The 16,282-nt window shown below is 41.4% G+C and overlaps 1 protein-coding gene across 3 annotated transcripts in view; it reads left to right on the top strand.

The window, feature by feature from the left end:
- Positions 1 to 16,282, top strand: part of Kiaa0825 (KIAA0825 ortholog) — a 433,759-nt gene that overhangs the window by 216,102 nt on the left and 201,375 nt on the right. For all 3 annotated transcript variants that reach the window (XM_052743698.1, XM_052743697.1, XM_052743696.1), the window contains 2 exons: positions 3,191 to 3,349; positions 5,125 to 5,219. In XM_052743698.1, the coding sequence (XP_052599658.1) occupies positions 3,191 to 3,349; positions 5,125 to 5,219 (254 nt within the window). The remainder of the gene's footprint in view (positions 1 to 3,190; positions 3,350 to 5,124; positions 5,220 to 16,282) is intronic.

The raw sequence follows: 16,282 nt of genomic DNA, 5'->3' as shown, positions 1-16,282 counted from the left end.
AAATCTGGTATTTGTAGAAATGAAGGATTTTTCTGAGGAGAGACATAGCTATTTTCCTGAAAGCATCGTTCTTTAGTTGGTAAAATTGTAGATTTCCTATGTAATAACAAAACAAAAATCTCAAGTCATCGGGAAGTACTGAGCTTGTGCTTTCTTCCTTTGAGACAGGGCCTCACTATGTAGTCTGGCTGGTCTGGAACTTGCTTTGTAAACCAGATTGGCCAGGAACTTTCAGAGATTTGCTTGCCTGGGCCTTTTGAGTGCTGGGATTGAGGGTTTGTATCATCACACCCAGTTCTGCTGTGGTCTTTATTTGGGGAACTCAGCAATTCTGCCTAACTTTGGTTAACTGAAATTCCTCCCTTGGAAAGTCATGTTCTTCAGTGGCATACATGTCTGGTCAATCAGGTTGGCTAAAGCTTCTTGTGAGGACAGTGAGGCAGGATTTTCAGTATGATTGCTCTCGGAGTCTTATTTACGTGGCATCCAAAGCTCTGACAGAAATGAGGACAGAGTGTAAGAGCTGGAGGGACAATTTCTGAGAAATTGTATTCTAGGAATGTCAGAAGCTACACCCATGAAGTCGTACCAACATGTCTGCCTAAACCTGGGCTGATCAGGGAGAACAACAGTAGACATGCCAAGGTGGCCTCACCCTACACGAGAGCTACAGGCAGCTAAGGAACGCCCAGAGCAAGAGACACGGACTTGAGGGAAGAGCACACCCATTGAGCACCCACCTCCTCATTCTTTAGAGTCTCTCACTCAATCTGGAGCTAGGTTGGCAAAAGCCAGCCCCAGCAGCCCTCCTGTCTGCAGCCACCTCCCCTTCTGCAGAGACCCCACTGCCATGGTAGAAGGTGCATGGGCCCAAGCCTGGCTTTCTGTAAAGGTGCTGGGCTCCGAATTCAGGTCCTCATCCTTGCACAGCAAGTGCTCTTACCCACAGTCCCAAGGAAGTGTTGCTGTTTTATGATCACAAGTGTGCCTGTCCGTGGTGTGTGTGCATGAGGAGGTGTAGCTAGAGTTTTCCTGCCTTGCCCACAGTCAGGACAAATCTTTGTCACCTGCCAGTCCCACAGCTGCTCAGACCCAACCAAGTAAACACAGAGACTTATATTGCTTACAAACTGTATGGCCGTGGCAGGCTTCTTGCTAACTGTTCTTACAGCTTAAATTAATCCATTTCCATAAATCTATACCTTGCCACATGGCTCGTGGCTTACGGGCATCTTCACATGCGGCTTGTCATGGTGGTGGCTGGCAGTGTCTCCCTCTGCCTTCCTGTTCTCTCTGTTAGTCCCGCCTATACTTCCTGCCTGGCCACTGGCCAATCAGTGTTTTATTTATTGACCAATCAGCAACACATTTGACATACAGACCATCCCACAGCAAGGAGGTCATTTATGATCACAAGTGTGCCTGTCCGTGATGTGTGTGCATGAGGAGGTCAAAGGAGAACCCTGTAGAATCAATCCTCCCTCCTTCCCCTTGCATGGGATTCCAGAGATCAAACTCAGATCGCCTGGGCTGTGAAGCAAGTGCTTCGACCGAACGAGCCGTCTAGCAGGCCTAAGAACCCGACTGTTACGGAGCACGGACTAGCAACCCAGCAGGGAAAACACAGGAGAAAGTGTTTTTCAGAATTGGCAGCAAATTTACTTTTTTGTTAAACAGTGGAAGCAGGAAAGTCTAAATGTAGTTCTAACAATGGAAATGAGTTAAGAAAAATTTTTAGTAGCCAAAGCAAATTATTCTTTTCCAATGAGTTTTTATTTCTTTAAAAAACTTACTTAAATTATGATGGAGAAAATTTTTGTTTCTGCTCTATGCCATAATCATAAAATGATTTTCTCACAGATTTGTCATTACCTAATCATATTTAGTAAGAGTCTTTGTGTCATTACAGAACCGATCTATTTAATGAGATGTTCTGCAATGACAAAATGTAAGAAATCACTGTTGTTGTCAACTACAGTAGTACTTTATTTAGTGTTTTTAGCATTTTGGGATCTGAAATTTGCTTTCCATAATGGACACAGTGTACATCCATGAAGGTGTAAGGACACACACACACACAGCCCAGTGAGACAAGACTAGATCTTTTGGCTTCTTGTCACAACTCTAATACTCACTCCATGAGCCTCAGGGCTGTCCTCTGGCCGCTCCAAGCCAGACACTGAGTGCGGGGCTGGGCTGTAATATTTCAACTGCCTTCCATTCCCTGGAGCTCCTGATAGTGGATGGTTCTGACTGGGTGGTGGCTGAGAGTCCGCCCTTCTAACGAGCTCCTAGGTGAGGCTGCTGCTGTTGCCTGTGCGCCACAGGGGTGGTAAGGGTTTTGGATGACCCCTGGAGTTCTTTTCAGCTCTCACATTCTGAAATGTGTACTAGCTGCAAACCTGGTGGGGAAAATGTATTGTGGCATATTAAAAAGCCAGGCAAACCTTTATTTTTATTTATTAAATGACTTATTAATAGCAAGTATTTGTTAGGTTGATGGTATTCTTTTAGTCATTTTAATTTGTTGCTTTCCAAAAAGAGCACCATAAAACAGATTAGGGATGTTTGCCTTACTTATTTATGGGTAGAAAATGAGCTATAATGCAGGAGATTGTCTCTTCTTGTCCAGGACTGCACCGGCACTTGGATGATTAGAATTACATATTTTGAGTTTCTATCGAGTTTTGATAGTTTTCAGTCCACCTCATGGAAATTAAGTGTGCAGGAGTTTGCATTATAAATAGGCCCATACAGAATGAGACTCCTGACTGTAAAATCAGAATGCTTACTGCTCTGCTGAGCCAGAGTAGGGAGCAACTGTATTTAATGAATGAAAGAGCGATCTCTTCCTGTGTGTAGTCATGCACTCCAGTTGTGTTTTGGTAGCCAGACATTGTAACACATGTAGTCAATGACGAGACAATGCCTGTTCAAAAGATTGTGACATACCAAGCACTCATTCATCGTGTGAGAATTCATTCAATGTTTTTAAAACTATGTAATGCATTAGGTTTAACTTGTTTTGGTAGCTTTACTGTGACAGTGCAGTGTGTCTCTGAGCATGTGTTCTTCCCGAGGTCAGCAGCATACTGTGGTCATGCTGGAGGTGTAAGCCGGGATATTGACCAGTTTATTAAAGAGAATATGTGCTTCTCACCACCCTAACATGGCACTTCTTTCCCTGAAGGACTATTTAAAAGAACAACTGTTTGCTACAAATGGTTCAGAGGAAACGCCATTGCCCAGCCAACCTTTGAAGGTGACCTTGAGGGATGCAGAGGATCAGTCTCCTGTTTTTAACCCTTTCCATGTGTATAAGACGTTTAGTGAAAACATGCTAGAGCAGGTATGTGGGAATTAAGTGTAAAATTAAACTTAAATGTATGGTTTCTGTACGTCAGAAGTAAGACACAACCCATGTTTTACTACTGCATGCATGGTCTTTCCCACACACACTTTTTTTGTTTGTTTAGGAAACAAAAATTCACACTGTTATTTACATGACCTATACAAGTGTTTTAAGTTGTTGAACTCATTTCTGTGTTAAACTGGTTCGTATTTTTGGTCTATAAAATTTAACTTTCACTTGGATCCTTTTGCTGTTATGCTGTGTCTGCGTAAGGCCCAAAGAGCCAGGCATCTTTTGTCACTCTCCCTCTCTGGAGAGTCAGCCCCTCCTTTAGGACACATGATTACACGACATCTCTCTGCCTCTGTGAATGTATCAGGTAAATTAGGAAGCACTTTAAATGAATTATAGAACATGGAGCCCCTATTATACGTGGCATAGATAAATTTGCTTTTTTATAACCTTAGACACATCCCCAAATTTAAAATGGATTTTCTAATGACTTTGAAGCAAAAATATTTAAAATAAAGTCAGCCCGGTAAAAACAATATAGTTTTAAAAGTCGGATTTTGCCGTTGTCTCAGCTGCGTACTTCAGTAATTTCATTAAACAAGATTATCTTTCCACAAAATATGTGAATTGGATTGTTTTTGTTTTGTTTGATCTTTTTTTTTTTTTTTTTCATTTCCCTACCTCTTGACAGACAACTTGAACTAGCAGGGCAGAAGAGAAGGATTGCTTGACCTAGAGAGCTGATGAAAACAAGAATTAAAACACTGGCCTAATTTGGCATGCAGATACTACTTTAACCATGCCTGCTACAGCCTTCGTTCACATTCATCAATACTGTAGTAGAGTAAGACCTTCAATGCTGACAACCCGGGGCGAATTCTCCTGCTCTATGACAGGGTTGCAGCGCTAGATTTATCAGCAGTGACAAGGGATAGCTCTGGTTAGATTTCAAAGACCATGCTGGAGTCTTATTATCCAAACCATTTAGTTTACAGAGCAGATGCTCCTAGAAGAATTTTAAACCTAATGTATAAGGTTCAGTTTATTGGCTGCTTCTTATACTGCACACTAGATTGCTCTAAATTACAAATAATTATTGTAGCTATTAAATCACCCTTACTTCACTTAAATAAATAGCATGTTTACCAAGTTCTGAATTATGAGAATATTTTTCACAGTAATTTTTCTCCTTACTCTTCTGTGAAATTATCAATTAATGAGAGAAAAGAATCATGTATGTTACTTACACTTGGAAATTCTTATAATTTTCCCATTAAAACATTTTCTTAACAAAAAAATAATAGTAACAGTAGTGTCCAGTTCTAATTGAGCTGTGTCTTACAGCTCGAGGCCTGGTGCTTGCTGAGTTTCCCTTTTGTATCTACACGGAGGTCCTAGAAAACAACCTGGGAAAGGGATGTCATCCACGAGAAGCTAGCCAGCCACTGTGCTCACTTTTCGGAATCACCCTCCCAACAAAACTTGTTGGGCAAATGCCATTAACACTTGGAAAAATAACGAATCTGGAAATTGATTTATATTTTTATAAATAATGACTCCATCCTCAAATGGATTTATAAATTAATTGCTGTCTTATTGGAATAAACACCTCCTCTGTGGACATGATTGATGTTATCTGTCGAAGTCCTTGTTCTGAGCCCCCTCCTTCTTAGTTAGTGTATCACAGCTGGAGCTTTAATTTACTGATCATATTAATTCTGATTAATAACTAACAATAGTGTCTTCTCATTTATCAACAGGCGGCCACAGCAACATGGTGCTGGAACTGGTCAAACTTGCTGCCAAATTACCTGCAACTGGATAAGACGACCTTCGGTGCACTTCTCAAAAACAGGTAATAAGATTGAATCTGGGGCTCAGGGAGTATGTGTAATATGTATGTCAGTTTTAAGAAAGTGAAAATATTTTATTGGCAGGGTAATCACTTATTTTCTGATTTTTGAGGTACCCATCTTAAATAATATGACTAAAGTTATATGTATACCTTCCAAATTCTGTTTCCTGTAATGAATAGTTGCGAAATTAGTTGATTTTTTTTCTTAATTTTAAATATTTTTGACTTTGTATATTGAATGGTTCGCTATTGTAAACACAGAACGTTACTGGCTTCAATGTCATTATCAGGGTATACTTTTGTTTACAGCAATTTCATGAATGCATGCAAAATGCCAGAACAAATCATCTAGTCAAATCAGGGCGAACATAAGTAAGACTGTCAAAACTGAATTGTCTTACTTTTCCGCCAGTATCTACTATACCCTCACGTGCATGTTGTTTTAAACACACACACACCACACACACATACACACATACACACACACCACATATACATACACATACACACACTATACACACACACACACACACACACACTCTTTCACTGTTCATGTGTCATCTTTAGGCTTATAGCTAAGTATGGAAATTAATTTCTGTTTAATCTCTGTGATGTAGCTCCATGTTTTTGCAAAAATATTGAATATCATTGTCCTTGAAAAATATAATGACAAGGACATAGTACAAGTGTTATATTATCCTTGAGAAATCTTAGCATATGAAAGAGAATATCTATAAGAGATTGAAGTATTTCCCAAATGGAAGTTCGTAAAGCAAAACAAAACAAAACACCAATGTATGTGTCACCAGTAAAATTTAAACCTTAGATATGTGGTCACAATAGCATTCTAATATTTTGCCTGTAAATTAAGATCATTCACCTATTAGGACCAAGTTGAACAAATGACCAGTTTCCTCTTGAAGGACAGAGCGTTTCCCTCAGCAAGTAGCCTGCATGCTATTCTTTTTCAGTGTTTGGTGGAAGTACTCTGGTCCCATCCCCAAGTTATCTGGAAATGTGAGAGGTAGGTTGATGAAAGGGAGGCCAGGTCCCCTGTTGAACCAAATTATATGGTGTGAGCACAATATTTTTATCTGGCAATACCCTTGAAAAGATAAGCTTTTCCCCCCTGCTATTCAGAAAGTTTTGAGTTTATGCAGATTAAGCATTATAGTTTCCTAATTTTTCTTCAGTTGTAAATTCCTGCTTCTAATCAACTAAATGATACTCTAGGGACAGCACATCCTTCAAAACTTACTATGCCTGCATTGTGTAATATCCATGTCTAAGGAATTTCTGCTTTAACAGAAATTGCATATTGTATCTGTGTTTAATAAGAATATTGTTTACACATGAACTATGAACCAATGGCTGAGGGGTCCCCACTGGATCAGGCCCTCTGAATGGGTGAGACAGTTGATTGGCTTGATCTGTTTGGGAAGCATCCAGGCAGTGGGAACGGGTCCTGTGCTCATTGCATGAGTTGGCTGTTTGAAACCTGGGGCCTATGCAGGATTGCTTGGCTCGGCCTGGGAGGAGGGGACTGTACCTACCTGGACTGAGTCTACCAGGTTGATCTCAGTCTGTGGGGAAGGCTTTGCCCTGGAGGAGATGGGAATGGGGGTGGGGGCTGGGGGAAAGGTGAGGGGGACGGGGGGGGGGGGGAGCAAGGGAATCCGTGGCTGATATGTAGAACTGAATTGTATTGCAAAAGAAAAAAAAAAAAAGAAAAAAAAAGAATATTGTTTAATAATATATTTTAATTAGGTCACTGAATATTAAAGTCTATTTCTCTGAGATATATGCAGGAGTGAGTAGGAAATAAAAAGAAAGAAAGAAAAAGAAAAACCCTGCAGATTTACTCCAGAATAGCAGGTCAGACAGTTCCCTTGGAAAAGGCTCGTGAATCTTTAATGGAGGCAGCTACAGTCTAATCTCAATAAGAACCTGCGATTTTAAAGAATGGTGTGAAAAGCATTCTACTGAAAACTACAAGACACCATAGCAGCAATGAGCCTCACTGATTTACCCTAGAATGATGAGAGACACCTGAGGGGACTATCAGCTATGACTTCATTTAGTTTAGAATTTTCTGTCTGAGTTTGGATTGATATTGAGCTAGTAAGGAAAGAATTTCTGCTATTTTTCTCTAGAATTCTAAACCACTCTATTTTTTGACCTATCTGAAAATGCTGACTTGTAAAATAGAGTTTGGAATTTTTCGATAGTGAGGTTCTCTGAAAAGTACAGACTGCAGAACAGTGAGTCTGTAGAAGGAAGGGTGCGCATGCCATCCGGTGTCTCTACAAGGTGACGCTTCCTGCTCTTAGCATGGTCTTAGTGCTAGGCAGCACTGAAGGAGATGCCCCAGAGCAGCCAGTGCTGAAGGAGACGCCCCAGAGCAGCCCAGCTGTGTGTTTTCGGCCTTTGGCATCAAATCACCAACTGCACAAGTGACTTACCCCTTTCTGCTCCTTTTCCTGGTGATAACGTTGTACTGATTGTGGCTTATATGCATGAATGAGGCTGTGAGTGTTGACTGCAGACCTGATGCTATGAAGCAAACCAAACTCAATATACAAATATTAAAAAGTGCTTAGGAGGACAGCATCCACCTGATTCCTTTATAAAGTGCCTTAGTGACCAGACCAGACTCCTCTTGTCCCTAGAATAGAACAAGCATGAGAAAGTAGGATTCCTGAGTTCTCAAAAACTTATAGATTCCCATATAGATAAAATGAAATTATATAGCTACTCCCTGGTGTTGACAACCAAGAGTGTTAAAATATTTGTAAGTTGGAATACCTTTGCAGGAAGGTGCCCAGTGTTAGTTCTGTCTTGTAAGGAGACTGTGACTATTCACTGTAGCTTAGTTGGCAGAGTACTCCTGCTGTATATGAGGCCTTATGTTTAATCTTGTCTAAAATAAATAAAAAGTTGTGAAATGAATCATCTAAGCCACCAAATTTGTGGCAATTCCAGGCCTAAATGAATAGATAAGGCTAGACAAGAGAGCTATCCGCACATAGGGCGTGTGGGTTTGGAAGGCAATGAGGAAGAAAAACATCAAGAATCAGGAGGCCAAGACAGCCATTCATGAGAAGGGACCCGGAGCTGGGTACTTCAGAGGCAGTCTGAATGTATTCTAGAGAAGTCTGGGTGCCAGGAACATCTGCATCTAGAGCAATTCTGGCTTATATTACATAGGCAGTTTCTGTGCTGATTCCAAAGGCAGAGTAAGGCTTAAAGTGGCCACCCTGATGAGTCCTTGTCAGGGGTGTGCCCTGTGCTCCATCTATAGCCTCACATCAAAGTGCCTCTCTCTAATCCATGACACTCTGTAGACTGCCTTTTTCAGGTTCCTTGAACTCTCCATTTCCCACAGTGAGGTCACCCAGCAATTCACAAGGACAACACCATCCCATCTGGGACAAATATTACCTTCCAAAAATGATCACTCTTTCCTTACCCCCTGTTTAAAAAGGTCTTCGAGTCATGCGAGTCACCCTTCATTCTGTTCTCTGTGGCGTTTTCTTAACTAATTATGACGGAAATCTCAATTGTCATTTCTATTCTTTCAATCATATGCAGTAAAGCATAAGTTCTATGAGATTAGCACCTGCTTGGTTTCAACACCAACAGCGATGCCTTGAACAATCTGGGCACTGTGGGCTCTCGGCAGTATGAGCCAAAATAACTATAAATGAGGACTAGGAAGGTACAGGAAAAAGTTGGCTCCTAGCAGGTGAGCACAGGGTGGGTTGTCCCTAAAAATCATGCTGTATTAATGGCCATGTAGGTATGCAAAATGTTCTCTGGTAAATATCAAGTTAAAAAACTATAGCAATGTATATTTATCCTCTGCATTTTCAACATTTGGATGGCACTCAGGTTAGTTGTAATCTTTCTCTTTAAAATGCCTGGTTTATTTTTATTATTTTTATTATGTGAAATTTGGCTCAGATTAAAAGAACAGGAAGCTGGTCTTTATTTTTAATTAATTGGCCTACTTCGAGCCATAACCCTGTCAGCAACAAAGCCAGTTATTCACTGTCTGATTCATAAGTCTCCTGACATTTGAGTGAAAGGATTTGTATCTGTTAAATGATACAAACTGGGAGGTGAAAACTTTAAGATGGAGTTAGCTGCCAATCGTCTCTAGCCTAGCCTTTGTAAATTAATTATGAGTGATTTATTTTCTGAGACATTTGAAAAAACTGAAATATCTGAAATCTTATGGAAGAGATCCTGAATATGTATCAATGATATATGTGTTTCAACTTAGAAAGTTTGCCATTATAGAAAATAAAAACTCCTGGAGGTTCAGAAACCCAGCACATAGATCAGTTCTACACTTTTCCCTTTAATGCCCTGGAAGAATAAGTGCTGTGATTGTACATTGATCTTTTGAAATCATCAAGGTTCTTATTCCCTGCTTCTTACTATTCCATTCCTGCTTTCACTCTCTCTCACTTTAAAATAAATCCAGACCATCGAATGAGATGGTGATTGCATTTCTGGAGAGTGTGAAGAAGGCATGCTCTGTTTCTTCCTCCATGGCCGAGCTCCAGATGCCATTTGATATTGTTTGCCTTGCACAGGAACAAATTTATGTTGCTTCTCTTCTCTTTACCTTATTTACTCAGACTAATGCCCAAGAATTGTGGTGTTGAAAATAACCCTTGAATACAGTAGAATGCTATGCTATTTTAACTACCTAAATATACTGCATATGAGTTTGGCTTCAAGTTGAGCAAACACAATTAAATATGATGGCAGGAACAGCCGAAGGGGTGGTGGTGGCAGATTTCTGGCTATCACTTTGGGTCCTTTCCAGGTGGACAATAACTGTGCATCGGAAAGGAAAAGATTAGAAAATGTGTTGAAAAGAGCTGTTGATCAGTGGTGTTGTTTGCCTTTACTAACAAATATTAAGTGACTTTACTCTGTATCAGATGATAGTGTGCACCCTACCAGGACCCTGTATCAGGTGACAGTGTGTGTCCTACCATGGGTAGACAACAGGTATTATTGTCTCTGGCCTCAAACTGCACACCCAGCATTCCCAAGTAACCATTAGCAGCACAGCTGCCATTGATCTAATGTTTATAGTTGTTTGCGACAGTAAACTCCTGGTGCCCAGCAGGCTGTATGGGTATAGGGAGGTGGGCTTCAGGAAGATGCTGGTCTCGTGAGTAAACACCTCCCAGTTATTAAACACAGTACCCGTGCCATGGCGTTCAAAGTTGGTGTCTGTTGTTTGTTTACGTATGTCCCAGCTCCATGGAGGACCAGTTTCTTCCCACCTCAATCAAAAGTCCTTGGCCTCAGTTACTCCCGCCGTCATTTTATCTTCTGAAACAGAAGCTACACTCCCATCCAGAATTCCTGCAGCAGCCTGGTGTCTGCACAGAGCTTGCTTCGTGTATATTCAGGATGATTAAATTTAACACCGAATCTTAGGGAACTGGTGCACAAACCAAACAAACACATCAATACCCTGTTTTCTAATGAGAAACGTATGTCTGTTGTTCTTTGTGGTATAGACAACATTTCCACACAAATCTCTTTTGGCCCTTACTATAGCCATGTAATGGCAACTGGTATTCAAATGGAACAATCCTTACTCCGTGTCCGGTGCTTTTGGTAGCAGTCTCTACTCCTGGTCAGTTTTTCTTTTTTTTTCTTTTTAGCTGCATAGTCCTTACAACAATACTGATAATAGTGAGGACAGTGGAGAGAGTGTGCTGCATGGCTTGGATAATTGAAGTTATTTACACACATAGTTTAACATTAATCCTCCAGTAACCTTATAAGATAGATCAATGTCATCATTTTATTAGTAATAAGAACAAGGCACAGAAGTCAAAAGAATGATGTTCAGTTTCTGATTCAAGTCCATGTTCTTCACTACTTTGGTCTAATGGTTCTGAAGACTTCTGTTTTGGTCAACACACATTCTCAAGCATCTGCTGCAGTCAAGGCATTTATTTGAATAAAATAACCATTTTCTAGGGAATATACATAAACACTGATGGGCTGGGCAACATTTCAGTCTGTACTGAATCACTTATATGGTAGAGTCGTATGAGATGAGACTGTAACCCTAACATTGAAGCCTTCTTAGGCTGTGTATTCTGTTATCTTTGCATGATGTTAGAACAGCCTAATGACTCATTTCTCAGAATGTGTCCCTATCATCAAGCAATACAGCACTGTGCTTTGACAAATCTGTTAGATTTTGTTACTGACAAACCTAATAACTAATGTAGTATGATTCAAGTTACTCAATAAGAATCTCCCATAGTTTCTTCTGAAAGTCCAATTTTGTTTTTGTTATTTCTAGTCCTTTCGAGAGAGAAAGCTGTCTCATGTTGAAACTTGGAAGATAACTTAGTACTTGGATTGGTCTGGCATTGGGGCTGTGACTGGCCTTTGACTAGTGGATTGAGAGGGCCACCAAAGTTTCAAAGTAACGTGACAAGGACACAGAACTACCTAAGGACGTTAAGGACAGTTGAGGTGGGGGGACATGGTGGATACGAAAAACAGGTTCTTATATGGCAAGAATAAGTAACTGTGAATTATGAAAGTTAACAAGGATGCAATTTAAACAAGGTCTCACTCATTACTTGAGTGAGAAAATAGACAACCTAAATAAATAAGTTAAATGCTGCTGACAGAAATGCAGAATTGGCAACATTTTGATGAAAGGAAGGTATAATAATTTTCTCAAAAACAGTCTTGGGAGAATTTTTTGCTTGTCACCGTGAACCAAAATTTACTTTGTAATAAATTTTCATCTATCTAATTATGCATTCACATGCTGGCACTTTGGGTTCTTGCAATGGATCAAAAGCTATTTAAAAACTTGCTTCTATAGAGCATATTCTTTTTTCAATGACTACTTCTTTAAGTATTGCCCCGTTAAATACTGTTCAGATCCCAAAGCCTCTGTGATGTTTCCTGCAAAAAGTTTTAACATAGGTTGCATCAGGAGTAGCTGCCATAGGCCCACTGATTCAGTCTGACTGAGGATGAAAATGCTATGGACAGCTTGAAGGTATATTGATCATCACTGGGTATCTCACTTGCTTTATATTACTAGCAACATAAAATGAGGAAGTACTCTCTTTGAAGATATTTCCCTATGATATAATGGTGGATAAATTTATGTCTATTAAATACAAGTAAATATAGCAAATCTGAGCAACAACTAATAATATTGCTCCTTCTTTGTATATAACATATTGTTGATTTTCCTAATGTACTGTAGGCTTGCCATCTTGGTACAACACTTAGAAGACCCATATCGCTTCCTTATACTGTCAATGGCAGTCTCACCGTAATGGACCTGGGGATCTATTTCTAAACCTTTTCTCTTTATTCCATACTGTGAAGTCTTGAGAAAGTCTTTAAAAATCAAGTTTAGTAACCTGAATATTTATCTTAATGTCAAAATTTATTTTGTTACAAAATATAAAAATATATACATATAGCCTGGCGGTGGTGGCGTTCTCTAATCCCAGCACTTGGAAGGCAGAGGCAGGCAGATCTCTGTGAGTTCAATGCCATCCTGGTCTACAAAGCAAGTTCCAGACAGCCAGGGCTACACAGAGAAACCCTGTCTTGAAAAACTGATATATATATATATATTATATATACATATATGTGTTATTTCAAATGGTAAAAGATGATCAGAATGGAATATAAAATACCCCTCCCTAGTTCTTCAGTCACATAAATTCCTCTCCAACTGTAATTGCATGAAATAGTTTTGGATTTATTAATTTAGGTTCATAAGTTGTTTAAGGGATATTCTACATTCTTGTTTTTACAAATTTGTCAACTTAAAATTATAGTATTGGCTCTTTGCATTGAAACACACAGAATTTAATTTATATTAACAACTCATTTCGCTCCTCTCTATGCTTTTCTAAAAACATCAGCTGATTTGTGTTCTTTTCTTAGTCATGTTTATGTGATATGTTATAACCATGGCAGGGTACTCCCGCTCCCTCAGTTATAAGATGAAACATAATTTACTGCCCAGTACTAAGCATTCCTTCAGCTGAGAGACAGACTGGAGGCTGCTGAAGAGAGGACTCGTGCAGAGTGAAGGACTGTAGGAGCTAAGCACTTCCTAAAACCCATACCTGAGAGCTCTGTGTGGATTAAAAAGTAAACTTTGTTCAGGCTTATGCCCTGTGCTTCCCTCAACTGGTGTCTCTCAGTTCTTCTCGTGCAAGATCAGCTCATGGCCATCATTAAGTCCTCCTCCAGTCCCCACAACTCTCAAAAAAAGTTCCTATTTTCCAAAGTCCCAGGGCGTCTATGAACGAAGTAACCCGCGTTCATTTTCAGCACATGTCATCCTGACATCACTGTATTTTTGACACCTGTTGGCACCTGGGTGAGATATCTCAGGTGCCTCCTGCTTGTCCCCTGTGCCGTAGAGCATGTAAGAGAATGCTTTTCAGGTTCAGGTTCCAGCCCCAGTGGATTGTATTGGGGTGGCTTCCTTTTGTTTCAGAACTTTCTGAATTAAGAAAGATCTCCAACAAACAGGCTTTGCTAATGGATTTATGAAAAACTTTACAAAACTGTTTTAAGTCACATGTGCTTATTAGAAACTAAACAATACTGTTGTCGGCCACTTCTGGAACACAGCTTCTCTGTGCTCTCACGGACACTTCCCAGAAGAGTTCAACTCTGTGATGCTTCTTAATCACTACTAATTTCTTAGCTCCAGCTGACCAGCATCAAGTATCCCAACAAAGCAAAGGAGTTTCGCTTTTGTCGTTATGGTCCCAGTTAATCACAGCTGATTCCTTAGCCCCAGCTAACCAGAACCACAGAATCTTAATTCAGAACAACAAGTGGCCCCATCGCATCTTTAAACTTCCCTCTGAAGCGTCACAAGCCCAGCCTCTCTGCTCCTACTCTCGGCATTCTTACCTTTGATGCTCCCACAGAACATCCCACAGCTCTTAACACCCAGTGGCTCTTCTAGCTCCAAGTTCCAAAGTCCTTCCACGACTCTCCTCAGAACATGATCAGGTCTGTCCCAGCAACACTCCACTATGCTGGCACTAGTGAGTCTTAGTCAGGGTTTCTATTGCTGTGACAAAACACCATGACCAAAAAGCAAGTTGGGGAGGAAAGGGTTTATTAGACTTACACTTCAGCCTCCTTGTTCGTCACTGCAGGAAGTCAGGAGGGGAACTCAAACAGGGCATGATCCTTGAGACAGAAGCTGAGGCAGAGGCCATGGAGGGGTGCTGCTTACTGGCTTGCTTCCCACTGGCTTGCTCAGTAGAACCCAGGGCCACCAGCCCAGGGATGGCACCACCCACCATGGGCTGGGACCTCCCCCACTGACCACAACTTGAGAGAGTGCCTTACAGCTAGATTTCAAGGCGGCATGTCCTCAGCTGAGGCTCCTTCCTCTCTGATGACTCTAACTGGTGTCAAGCTGACACACATCAGCCAGTACAGACACAGTTAGCGTTCCCGACCACACATAACTTTGTATAAAGGACAGTCGAGATCCTTAGTGTTCTATTATGCAGAGAAAACGTGTGCTGGCAGACATAAGAAGAGTATTACTTAACTCACAAAAGTAGACAAGGTTTTCTTCTTTCATTTTTCTTTATTAAGAAATTTTCTACTCACTCCACATGCTATCCACAGATCCCCACTTCTCCACCTCCCACCCCCCAGCCCTTTTTCCCAAGTCACCCCACATCCCCACATCCCCCAAATCGAGGTCTCCCATGGGGAGTCAGCAGAGCCCAGCTCACTGAGCCTAGGCAGGTCCAAGCCCCTTCCCACTGCACCAAGGCTGTGCAAGGTGTCACACCATAGGCACCGGATTCCCAGAAGCCTGCCCATAGACCAGGGACAGATCCCAAACCCCCTGCCTGGGTTCCCCCCAAACAGTTCGAGTCAAACAACCATCTTCCGTGTCTAGAGGGCCTAGTCCAGTCCCATGGGGGCTCCACAGCCACCAGTCCACAGTTCATGGGCTTCCACTAGTGTGGCCGGTCATCTCTGCATGTCCTCCCATCATGATCTCGATGTCCCCTGCCTGTAGTATCTCTCCTCTCTCTCATCAACTGGATTCCCAGAGCTCAGCCTGGTGCCTGGCCATGGATCTCTGTATCTGCCTCCATCTGTCACTGGACAAAGGCTCTATGATAACAGCTAGGTTATTTGCTAGACTGGTCACTAGAGTAGACCGATCCAGGTACCCTCTGGACCACCACCAGCAGTCCAAGGTGGGGTCATCCTTGTGGATTCCTGAGAGCCTCCCCAGCACTTTGCCTCTTCCTATTCCCATGATGTCCTCATCTATCATGGTATCTTCCTCCCTGCCCTCCCACTCTGTCCCTGTTCCAGCTTGACCCTCCCATTTCTCTATGTTCTCATCTTCCACTCCTCACCCTCTGCCACCCCCCATACCCAGTCCACTCATGTAGCTCTCACCCAATTCTCCTTCACAGGGTCATTCATGTGTCCCTCCTAGGGTCTTTTACTGTTAGCTAGCCTCTCTGGAGTTGTGGGTTGCAGTCTGGCCATCCCTTCCCTCACATTTAGTATCCACTTACGAGTGAGCACATACTAAGTTTGTCCTTCTGAGTCTGGGTTACCTCACTCAAGATGATATTTTCTAGATCCATCCATTTGCCTGGAAATTTCATGATATCATTGTTTTTTACTGCTGAGTAGTACTCCATTGTGTATATGTACCACATTTTCTTTATCCATTCTTCAGTTGAAGGGCATCTAGGTTGTTTCCAGGTTCTTGCTATTATGAATAATGCTGATATGAACATAGTTGAGCATGTGTCCTTGTGGTAAGATTGAGCATTCCTTGGGTATATGCCCAAGAGTGGTATAACTGGGTCTTGAGGAAGACTTATTCCCAACTTCTGAGAAACCGCCATACTAATTTCCAGAGTGGTTGTACAAGTTTGCATTCCCACCAACAGTAGAGGAGAGTTCCCCTTGCTCCACTTCCTCTCCAACATAAGCTGTCTTCAGTGTTTTTGATCTTAGCC

This window comes from Peromyscus californicus, unplaced genomic scaffold, assembly GCF_007827085.1.
Source record: "Peromyscus californicus insignis strain IS unplaced genomic scaffold, ASM782708v3 Scaffold_18__1_contigs__length_77618521, whole genome shotgun sequence".
Taxonomy (NCBI): domain Eukaryota; kingdom Metazoa; phylum Chordata; class Mammalia; order Rodentia; family Cricetidae; genus Peromyscus; species Peromyscus californicus.
The sequence above is the reverse complement of the archived record's forward strand: the minus strand, read 5'-3'. Positions and strand labels throughout refer to the sequence as shown.